Here is an 11,738-nt window from a genome sequence, read left to right as displayed (position 1 = left end):
ACCTGCACTTTTGAGCCCTCTGCCTTTTGGCATCAGGCAAGAGCCATCACAATTGTATATTGTCTCCCTGCTTATTTAACTTACTGGTATATGCAGAATTCATCATGTGAAAGGCTGGGCTGGATGAATCCCAAGCCGGAATTAAGACTGCCGGAAGAAATATCAACAACCTCAGGTATGCAGATGACACAACCTTGATGGCAGAAAGTGAGGAGGAATTAAAGAACCTTTTAATGAAGGTGAAAGAGGAGAGCGCAAAATATGGTCTGAAGCTCAACATCAAAAAAACCAAGATCATGGCCACTGGTCCCATCACCTCCTGGCAAATAGAAGGAGAAGAAATGGAGGCAGTGAGAGATTTTACTTTCTTGGGCTCCTTGATCACTGCAGATGGTGACAGCAGTCACGAAATTAAAAGACGCCTGCTTCTTGGGAGAAAAGCAATGACAAACCTAGACAGCATCTTAAAAAGCAGAGACATCACCTTGCCTACAAAGGTCCGTATAGTTAAAGCTATGGTTTTCCCAGTAGTGATGTATGGAAGTGAGAGCTGGACCATAAAGAAGGCTGATCGCCGAAGAATTGATGCTTTTGAATTATGGTGCTGGAGGAGACTCTTGAGAGTCCCATGGACTGCAAGAAGATCAAACCTATCCATTCTGAAGGAAATCAGCCCTGAGTGCTCCCTGGAAGGACAGATCCTGAAGCTGAGGCTCCAATACTTTGGCCACCTCATGAGAAGAGAAGACTCCCTGGAAAAGACCCTGATGTTGGGAAAGATTCAGGGCACAAGGAGAAGGGGATGACAGAGGACGAGGTGGTTGGACAGTGTTTTCAAAGCTACGAACATGAGTTTGACCAAACTGCGGGAGGCAGTGCAAGACAGGAGTGCCTAGCGTGCTATGGTCCATGGGGTCACGAAAAGTTGGACACGAGTAAGCAACTAAACAACAAGAAGAGCCATCACTGGTGCTTCCTTTCGGTGCTTGCTAAAAACATTTCAGTTTATGCAAATCTACCCAGATGTTATTGCTATTTTAACTTTACCAAAGTCTTAAATGATTGTTGATTTTTCTCTTATCATTTTTGTAAATGGCTTTGAGGGTTCTTGTTCTTTGTTCCAGTTGCAACGCGTGCATTTCCCTTCCAATCCAGCCCTGCCTCCTGGTCTCCGCAGCTTCGATTGCCCTCTTTGGCGCAGCAATCCAGGTGTGTTCCGTTCTGCCAGTCAGGTGCCAGGGCGCTTAGCCTGGCTAATGATAAGCCATAGCTGAACAATGGCTGAGGGAGGGTGGGGTGAGGTGCACTTTCGGTGGCCACCAAAAGCTGCCCTGTCCTTCTGGCGAACTCTGCACAGTGTGGGTGGCATGAGGGGGCCAAGAGGACACGGATGAAGGTCACCCGGGTGCTACTTCTTGATTCTCCAGCCTAGCCAAACCGAAACAGAGCTCTCTGTTGAAATTCACATTTCTCTGAATTTTGCAATGCAATTCTCCACCCCCCCAAATAGGTACAAAATTGCATAGATGGTGTGTGTGTGTGTGTGTGTGTGCGCACACACACGCATGCATGCACGCACGCACGCACAGAGGTGCATGTCTCCATAAAAACTGCACATATAATGCATTATATTAATATAATGAAATGCTATTATTAGTATTAGAAATATTATTATTAAGAATTTCCTGCCCTCCACCCAAAGGTCCCAAGATGAGTCACAGCATCAAAACACAATTTTAAAACAATGATAGTTACATTGCCTTATGTCTATCATCTATCTATCTATATCTATCTATCTATCATCTATCTATCTATCTATCTATCTATCTATCTATCTATCTATCTATCCTATCTCAAAATATGAAAGGAGTGAATACGACATCCAAAAATGCCTTTGTCAGGTGAAATTTATCCTAAAACACTAGTGAGTTTTTAGGAGGACTAAATACATATATATTGGAAACTGCTGCATGAATGTGGACAACTGAAATTAGGATTGGGGGGAAATGGGAACTCTGGAGAGTGGAGATTGACAACTCCCCGCTTCTCTCTCTCTCCCCCCCGCCCCCTCGGCCAGGCTCCAGTCTGACTGGTCTCCCTGCGGCTGGGTGTTGCAATGTGACACCTCCCCCGTGTTTTGGGAATACGCCGACCTGGGTAGGGCTGTTGCTCTGGGGCTGGATTAGAAGGGAATCCAGTGAGCCAGCTTGTGACAAGCCTTAGCCCGTCGCCCGTGAGCCGTCCCCGCCTGCCTGGCCCTTTAAAAGCCGCCGGGCTCAGCTGGCAGGGCTCAGACACGACTCTGGCAGCACCATGAAGGCAGGTGGCCTCCTCCTCCTCTTCCTCTCCGTGACCCTGCTGGCCCTGGGGGCCCATTGCATGCCCACTTTGGATGCCAAGGAAGAACAAGGTGAGTGCGCTCGGAGGGAGCCTGGGGCCTTTGAGGCTGGGCTGGGGCCACCTTGGGTGGTCACTGGAACACAGGATTGTAGAGATGGAAGGGACCCAAAGGTCCTCTAGTCCAACCCCCTGCAATGCAGGAATCGCAGCTCTAGAATCCCTGACATATGGCCACCCAACCTCCAGTGAAGGAGAGTTCGCCACCTTCCGAGGGAGACCATTCCACTGCCTAGTAGCTCTTACTGTTGGAAAGTTCTTCGCAAGGTTTGGTCGGAATCTCCTTTCTTGTAACTCGAAGCCGTTGGTTCAAGTCCTCCCTTCTGGATCAGCAGAAATCAAGCTTGCTCCATCTTCCAGGTGACAGCCCTCAGGTGGCTCTCAGGTCACCTCTCTCCACCTTCTCTTCTCCTGGCTGCTGCTGCTGCTGCTGTTCTGAAGATCCTTTTTCCGCCCCCACCCCCAAGATGCACACCTGAGTTTTTTGTGGTATGATGTCCCTTCTCTCTCCACCAGTGGTCTGGGGGTGCAGGCCAGGAAATGATGGGACTCTTCTGGCACAGTGTTTCTTTAAATGCCCCACAAGGTGGGTTGTCCAGACTGGGATGGGGCTGTTTGTTTTTAGGGGTGTGCATCAAGCAGCAGGCGATCTGAGCATTAGAATCATAGAGTTGGAAGAGACCACAAGGGCCATCCAGTCCAACCCCCTGCCAAGCAGGAAACACCATCAAAGCATTCTTGACATATGCCTGTCAAGCCTCTGCTTAAAGACCTCCAAAGAAGGAGACTCCACCACACTCCTTGGTAGCAAATTCCACTGCCGAACAGCTCTTACTGTCAGGAAGTTCTTCCTAATGTTTAGGTGGAATCTTCTTTCTTGAAGTTTTAATCCATTGCTCCGTGTCCGCTGCTCTGGAGCAGCAGAAAACAATCTTTCTCCCTCCTCCATATGACATCCTTTCATATATTTGAACATGGCTATCATATCACCCCTTAACCTTCTCTTCTCCAGGCTAAACATACCCAGCTCCCTAAGCCGTTCCTCATAAGGCATCGTTTCCAGGCCTTTGACCATTTTGGTTGCCCCTTTTCTGGACACGTTCCAGCTTATCAGTATCCTTCTTGAACTGTGGTGCCCAGAACTGGACACAGTACTCCAGGTGAGGTCTGACCAGAGCAGAATACAGTGGTACTATTACTTCCCTTGATCTAGATGCTATACTCCTATTGATGCAGCCCAGAATTGCATTGGCTTTTTGAGCTGCTGCATCACACTGCTGACTCATGTCAAGTTTGTGGTCTACCAAGACTCCTAGATCCTTTTCACCTGTACTGCTCTCAAGCCAGGTGTCTCCCATCCTGTATTTGTGCCTTTCATTTTTTTGCCCAAGTGTAGTACTTTACATTTCTCCTTGTTAAAATTCATTTTGTTTGCAAAGATGAATTTGTCTTATGTTGTTACCTCTTGCACTTCTTTGTGGGGGGTGGAGGGGTTAAGCTCTGGAGATGGGCCTATATAAGTGGCCCTTTGTGGGTCCCTTAAGAATACAAGGCCACCCTGTTGGATGAGACCAGTGACTCATCTAGCCCAGCATGCTGTTCTTACAGCGGCCAACCAGATGTCCATTATGGGAAACCCACAAACTGGATTAGAGCATGAGAGCTCCTCTCCTCCTCTCCTGAGGTTTCCAGCAAGTGGCTTTCAAGAAGCATTGAGCAGAGCCATCCTGGCTAGTGATGAATTTCATCTCTCTGAAATTCTCTAACCCTCTTTCTAAGCCTTCCAGCTTGGTGGCCCTCATTGCCTCCTGTGGCAGGGAGTTCCACAGTTTAAATCTGCACTGTGTGAAAAAGGATTTTCTTTTACCTGTCCTGAGTCTTCCAACATTCATCTTCATTGGATGCCCATGAGTTCTCATATTAGGAGAGAGGGGGGGAGGGAGGGAGAGAGAGAGAGAGTGTGTGTGTCTTTTCTCTCTCCCCTTTCTCTGTGCCAGGCATTGTTTTGTAAACGTCTACATGTTGCCTCCCAGGTCTTATGCACACCTCTGTTTGCCCCACTGCTTTCCCCTGGGAAAATCCCATCTTTAGCGCTGAATTGGAACAAACAGCAATTGGGTTTTCCACGAACTGTCATTTGTGCTGATTAATCACTAAAGAGCAGGTTTTCCAGGGGAAAGCGGTGAGACAAAAGCAAAACTGTTTGGACCTGTGCTTTGTAGACACAGGACAAGCGGAAGCGTAGACAATCCCTTGGCCACCTTTAATCAAAGCCCAAAAGTCCCAAACGCTGCAACCTTTGCTCCACCCCCTTGATAGTTTCGGCTGCCCTTCCCTGTCCCTTTGGTGAGATTCACCTGTGGCTGTTGCCTTGCAGGCAAGTACGGCTACTGCTACAACATGCCACCCATGGCGAATATCTTCGAAGAGAGGAACTGTAGCGCCTGCCTCCAAAACAATTCCTGCTCCACCTGTGCCAATGACTCCCAGTGTCCGGGCACCCAGAAGTGCTGCCCAGGGGACTGTGGCTACGTCTGCCAGGAAGCCATCATTGGTGAGTGGGGTGCTGGGTGGGCCCCCTGCTTGTTTGCCTCTTGCCTGTCCCTGCGGCTTCCTTTCTGTGGGTTGGGGGGGGGTGTTCGTGGGAGGTGAGCAATCTAAAAAGTCCACCCCACCAAAATTATTGTGGCGAGGATGGGAGACCCTATTCCTCAATTCTTGCTTTCTTTCAAATTCGATAAATTTCTGCACCCCACCGCCAGACTCCTAAAGGATATTGTACATGATTGGTGCAGATTCCCCCCCCCCCTTTTGCTATACTGAATCACGTTATTGGGTCCCTCCCCATACCGCTGTAATTGCATAGACAAATGTGATTTAAACATGGTATTCAAACTTTATTCAGAGCCTTACGTGAAAATGCTTTGGATTGGAACACTAAGACATCATACCTTATACGGCCCTTAAATTACTTAGATTTTTTTTTTTTTGAAAACCGCTGAAAACTGTTAGAATACTAAAATCCAAGGGTCACTAACATCCAGCCCATGCAAAAGTTGCAGGTTCAAGTCAGTTATGACAATATTTCATAGAATCATAGAGTTGGAAGAGACCACAAGGGCCATCCAGTCCAACCCCCTGCCAAGCAGGAAACACCATCAAAGCATTCTTGACATATGCCTGTCAAGCCTCTGCTTAAAGACCTCCAAAGAAGGAGACTCCACCACACTCCTTGGCATTAAATTCCACTGCCGAACAGCTCTTACTGTCAGGAAGTTCTTCCTAATGTTGAGGTGGAATCTTCTTTCTTGTAGTTTGAATCCATTGGGAATTGCAAGGAGCTGATGCCTGATGCGTCTCTGCCACTGAGTGCTGTTCCCCCACCCCTTTGTTTATTTATTTCATGAGATTTCTAAACTGCAAAGCACAGCCACTGTGGCTAACAGCCCTAGGTAGCCCCGCACCTCTCAGGGGGTGGTACTGCCCTCTTTGGGACCCACTGATCTAGTCAGCCGGGGGAACCTGCTTTCAGCCGCCCAAACACCCCGGCTCAGCGAGGGCTTGGCAAATGCAGGTTTCCAGTCCAGCTACACGGGCTGGCTTGTGTGTCTGGGGAGCTCAAAGCTGACCAGAGGGAGGAGGGAGGTTGCAGGGTTCCACAAAGTGCCCAGGCAGCATCCTCCACGTGGCATGAAAGCGATGGATGGGGGCAGGTGAGGAGGACAAGGCGGGAGGCCAGGAGCCTTGGCTGGTTGGAGCAAACCGTGGCTGCATCTGCTCATGTTTAAAGTGCAAAAGTTAATCTTGGGTGTGGGATTCTCAAGCAATAACTGGATAATTGCTGCCTTTAAAAAGTCATAGAATTGTAGAGTCCAGGGACTGACAAGCGTCATCCTGCAATGCAGGAATCACAGTTAAAGATTCCCAGCAGCCCGAGTCATCACAAGGTGTGCGTGCGTTTTAATTCCTAAAAGGGACCTTCAAAATGCAGTTTTGAAAATCAGTCTTCAGAACATCGCTCATTCTTTGGTGGCTCTGGAGATTCTGACTTTCAGGGAATGGAGAGACTGAAGTGTTGGGAGTGGGATATGGGAATTGTAGTTTTCCTGCTACAGGACACAGACGTATGGCAAGTGTAAACTGCTTGACGTTTGAGGGGTGCTTTCCCCATCTTCTTTGCTGCGCTCCCCTACAGGGCAGAATTTCCTTGCTCTTAACATTCCAAAACAGGTACAATTCCAACAGGTACAATTTCTCCAAGCACGGCGCTGTATCAGCTAAAGGAGCCGTGCCTGCAGAAATTCTCCACTCTCGGCAGCAGTGCCTGCAATGGAATCTGGAAACCAGCCAGGAGCTTCCTGTGCCAAATCCCTCCTCCCACCTGAGAGGTTCAGCTTGAAGGTGTGAGCACCTGTGTCTCGGGAAGGGAGGGAGGGAGGGAGGAAGGAAGGAAGAGGCCGACCTGTGTCCCCACACCCTTCAGTGTGGCTTGCCTCAAGTTTCTTTGTGGTTCTGTGTCTTGCGCTGGGTGGGAAGCACCTCTGCCTGCATCACAAGGAGGGCTGGGCCAGGCTGGCAAGATGACACACAAAAACATCTCAGAACCAGGATGATGCAAATGCCGTGAGGCTCTCCGTCCTCCTCGCCTTCCTCAGCGCCTGTTGCCAGCTGTTGCCAACGCACCTGTGGCTGTTTATGGGCAGGCAGACTCACCTGCGTAGGTGTGACTTGAAGCCCTTCCAACTCTCTCTGTGTGAGAGCAAGCTTGGTTTGAGCCTTCGCTTGTGTCCTCAAAGGTACAAAGTGAAAGGACCGTTTGCACATATTCAAAAGCAAATTTGGAGCAAAATTATGGTTTTGGTTTTTTTAAACTAAGCAAATAAGAACTTAAGAAGCGCTGATCTCATGGGTGTACCCAGCATGGGGCAGGGGGGCAGCTGCCCCCCCTAGAAGCAGGGCAGCTGGAGAGGACAGGCAGAGACGCTGCCTGCTATGCTCTGCCTCAGCCTGCTTGGCTGAAGCAAAACGGCAGCAACGGCAGTGAAACTGCCACCGTTGAAGGAAACCTGGACCTGGACCTGGGCCAACTTCAGCCCACACTCCTTCAAGTCACAGCGAGCACAGCACAGAAAGTGCTGCCCCACAATGCTCCGCAGCACCTCATTTGCATACATGCATACATGCAAATGAAGTGCCGTGGAGCATTGTGGGGCAGCACTTTCTGTGCTGTGCTCGCTGTGACTTGAAAGAGTGTGAGCTGAAGTTAGCCCAGGTCCAGGTCCAGGTTTCCTTCAATGGAGGCAGCTTCGCTGCTGCTACCTCGTTTTAGTCACCGCTTCCATTAAAGGAGGCAGGGCGAGGCAGGAGTGCAAGACCTCTGGGGGGCGTGGATGTTGACCATGCCTCCTGGGGGATCCTGGCCACGTCATTGCCAGCTAGCCAATCAGGTGGCTGGGGGCGTGGCTGGTGTGCCCCCCCCCAGCTTTCATCCTGGGTATGCCCATGGCTGATCTCCCCTCCTACCTTTTCCATATTCAGAAGCATTCTTGCCTCCAGCTGTGGATGCAGAGCTTAGACTCCATCATGGCCAGCAGACAGACTTATCTTCCATGAAACTGGCTAATCCTTTTTCATAGAATCACAGAATTGGAGAGTTGGAAGGGACAACAAGGGATCATCTAGTCCAGGGGTTGTCAACCTGGTCCCTACTGCCCACTAGTGGACGTTTCAGGATTCTAGGTGGGCAGGAGGGGGTTCCACGGCACAAGCTGAATCCTCCTTCCATCGAGAGCTGGTGGGCGGTAAGGAAATTTTACCATCAAGAAAGATGCATTAGTGGGCAGTAGGATAAAAAGGTTGACCAACCCTGGTCTAGTCCAACCTCCTGCAATGCAGGAATGTTTTGCCCAAAATGGGACTTGAACCCATGACCCTGAGATTAAGAGTCTCATGCTCTCTACTGTCTGAGCTACTAGTTGGTGGCTGCCGCCGCCTCCTGCAGGAGTGAGCTCCGTATTTTCCATCCCTTTGTTTGTACTCCTGTCAGGGCAGGATTTAGGTTTGATGAGGCCCTAAGCTCCTGAAGGTAATGGGGCCCTTTCTATGTCCAGCTGTCCTTTGTCAACAACAAATTTTCACTGTGTTTTGTGTTGAATAGATGCTATATGGTCATTTATGGACCTAATAGGTATCTAAAGCCATTTGCACATAACAAACAGAACACAAAACACTGTTGCTGTATGTAGGTTTCATTTTATTTGCTTTTTATCTTATATTTTGTAAATGTACATCCAGTTTTTTTTATCCTTTAAATTGTTTTGGGGGCCCCAAGAGAGGGGGGGGGCTAAGCTAGAGCTTGTTTAGCTTATGCGTGAATCCGGCACTGAATCCTGTGCTTTCCCACTTTTAAAATTGGTTTATGTGAGCCATATGACCACGGTGTTTAAGTACCACCTTGTCTCATTCGACAATTCTCTGGAAGTTTGCTCTTTCTAAAATCCTGAGGCACAATTTGGACCAGGAGAACTGAGAGGGAAGGCGAGGACAGCTGGCATTTTTGGGGCATGAGCTCAGCCATGGTTTTTCCACCCAAGGGTGACATTTGTCACCAACCAGCACATGCCCTGAGTGTAAACATCTGAAGCCTCCCTGAATTTGTCTGTGCACTTTCAGAGCCGGTCTGTCCGGTTATGCAAAGAATTCTCCTCCGTCCTTTCTTCTCCCCTGCATGCCAAGAAGATCGACCAATAGGGTAGAAAATCAAGCGCTGCCAACTAAGGTCGGGGCCTTCTGATGTTTTCTTCCTCCTAAGGCCAGCCTCACATTGCTTTGCACCCTTCCTTCTCTCCCTCTCTCTGCACCCCACAGACTTTTGCCGCCTGCCCTCGGTCTGCGGAAACTGCAAGGCGATGTTTGCCCGCTACTTCTACAACGCCTCCACCCAGAAATGTGAGCAGTTCGTCTACGGCGGCTGCGGTGGGAACAAGAACAATTTCGACACGGTAGATGACTGCATCCGGACCTGTGGGAAGTCCCGTGAGTACGCACTTTGAAGCTTAGCGTGAGCTGACAGTGTGATGCAGCAGCGAAAAAGGCAAAGGCTATTCCAGGTTGCATCAGCAGAGGTCTATCTAGTGCCCAGATCAAGGGGAGCCATAGGAGCAGCACTCTATTCTGCCTTGGCCAGATCCCACCTGGAGTCCTGTTTGGGGCACCATGACTTAAGGAGGATATGGACAAGCTGGAAGGTGTGCAGAAGAGGGTGACCAAGATGATCAAGGGCCTTGAAACCAAGCCTTATGAGGAACGGTTGAGGGAGCTGGGTGTGTTTAGCCTGGAGAAGAAACGACTGAGAGGTGATATGAGGAAGAGCAATATAGCTCAGTGGTAAGAGCATCTATCTTGCAAGCAGAAGGTCCCAGATTCAATGGCACCTCCAGGTGGAGTTTAGAGAGAGACTCCTGCCTGAAATCCTGCGGAGCTGTTGCTGCCAGTCGGTGTAGACCAGGCTCCCTCAACCTCGGCCCTCCAGATGTTTTTGGCCTACAACTCCCATGATCCCTAGCTAGCAGGACCCAGTGGTCAGGGATGGTGGGAATTGTGGTCTCAAAACATCTGGAGGGCCGACGTTGAGGGAGCCTGGTGTAGACAATACTGAGCAACATGGAACAATGGGTTGATTCAGTCTAGGGCAGTTTCCTAGATTCCTATATGATCGCCATCATCAAATCTCTGAAGGGGTGTAATATGGAGGATGGAGCAGCTGGAGTGTTTCTCCGGAGCTTCTTGGTGCAGGGGATCGATATGTGGACCCACCAAGCTCCAGAGGAGGACATGACTTGCCCTTTCTCTCAATTGTCCTCCTTTCTTTTCCAGGGACAGCCTAGTCTGAGAAAGCCATCGGGGCAGACCTGCCCCCTCTCTGCGAGATCTGACTCTGTCCTCCTCTCAGCAGGCAGCTGCTCCTTCTTTCCTGGCCTGGTGGAGAAGGGGCTCAGAGACCCCTGACATCTTTGACTCTGTCTCAGAAAATGGGGCGAGGGGAGCAAGCGATCCTGGGTGCGTGCTCTGCTCTGCCTGCCCTCCAGCCTGCCAGCTCCTTGACTGTGGTTTCCTGGGAATGCCTCACCCTCTGCAACGCGTCCGACATGTTTCTGCATGAAAGCAATATCTGTGTCGAAAGCCTGTGTCACAATCGATACTTAACCCCAGTCTGACACTTCCCTGCTGTTTCCTGTTTCCAGAGTGATGGTCCTGGCAAGGGAGACCAAGAACTTGGGCTTCGGGCCTCTTTGTCCACAAAGTCCCTTTCATTGATCCCGTGGAGAAGTTTAGGAGTCTCCTAGAATCATAGAATTGTGGAGTTGGAAGGGACTTCCAAGGGTCCTCTAGTCCAACCTCCTGCACTGCAGAATCCCTGACAGGTGGCCATCAAACCTCTGCTGATAAACCTCCAAGGAAGGAGAGTCCACCACCTTCTGAGGCGGATCATTTCACCCAAGGAGCGCTGCTGGGTGACATGCCGATGTGGCCGGCCCCTCTCACCGTTTCTGTTGCTCCCCCTCCCCCCTGCAGCTGTCTCTGACCTCTGCGACTACCTGAGTGGCGGGAGATGCACTGGTTTGCACCGGAAGGGGAGGAGGGCTTGGCTAGGAAATATGGCTGCACTCCCCACCCCACCCCAAGGAAACAAAAACTGCATTTGTCCAAACAAAGCTCATAGCAGGTCCTCCTCCCCATTTGGAAACTGAGCCATGCAAGACAGGTGCCCCCTGAGAAAAAGATGTCACCTTATGTCCAAGGTACAGAAAAAAGTAGATATCGGCAGCTGCCTCCTGAGTGTTAAGTTCCTAGAATCCAAGAACAGTAGAGTTGGAAGGGACCCCAAGGGTCATGGGCATAGCTAGGATCTTTGCTGGGGTGTGGGTGGGGCAGCAGAACCTCAGTTAGCTATGTATTTTTTAATTTTTTAATTGATTTAGGGGGGCAGCTGCCCTCCTGGCCACGCCCATGCCAAGGGTCATCTAGTCTCTCTGTTGATGAGTTGGTGCTTTATAAATACTCAAATAAAGAAATAAAGAAACGAATTTTGGCTGGTGCTCATGAATGAACGAACGAACGAACGAACGAATGAACGAACGAACGAACGAATGAATGAATGAATGAATGGGTACCGACTGTCACCGTTGGTGGATCTACATTCCAGGCAGCACCTATCAAAGCCACAGATGCGTAGGCAGAGAGGGAGGGGGTGGGGTGGGGCGGGGGACTGAGAACCAGTCTTGTTTGCGATGCCCGCCCTTCTTAGGTACAGTACTCCTTAGCTGGGTCTAAAGAGACAT

General features: G+C 49.9%; 1 protein-coding gene across 2 annotated transcripts; it reads left to right on the top strand.

Annotated features, from left to right (window-relative positions):
• Positions 1-2,193: 2,193 nt before the first annotated feature.
• Positions 2,194-11,483, top strand: LOC118089465 (actinia tenebrosa protease inhibitors). Of its 2 annotated transcripts, none has more exons than XM_035124177.2 (4): positions 2,194-2,410; positions 4,775-4,951; positions 9,265-9,432; positions 10,352-11,483. In XM_035124177.2, the coding sequence occupies exons 1-4, from the start codon at positions 2,314-2,316 to the stop codon at positions 10,402-10,404; spliced, it is 495 nt and encodes a 164-aa protein (XP_034980068.1). In that variant the 5' UTR covers positions 2,194-2,313; the 3' UTR covers positions 10,405-11,483. The 2 variants fall into 2 exon arrangements, with proteins under 2 accessions (XP_034980068.1, XP_034980069.1); XM_035124178.2 differs by having other exon boundaries at positions 10,273-11,483.
• The last annotated feature ends 255 nt before the right edge of the window (positions 11,484-11,738 follow it).

This window comes from Zootoca vivipara, chromosome 7 (assembly GCF_963506605.1).
Source record: "Zootoca vivipara chromosome 7, rZooViv1.1, whole genome shotgun sequence".
Classification (NCBI taxonomy): Eukaryota; Metazoa; Chordata; class Lepidosauria; order Squamata; family Lacertidae; genus Zootoca; species Zootoca vivipara.
This window is presented reverse-complemented; position numbering and strand designations above follow the sequence as displayed.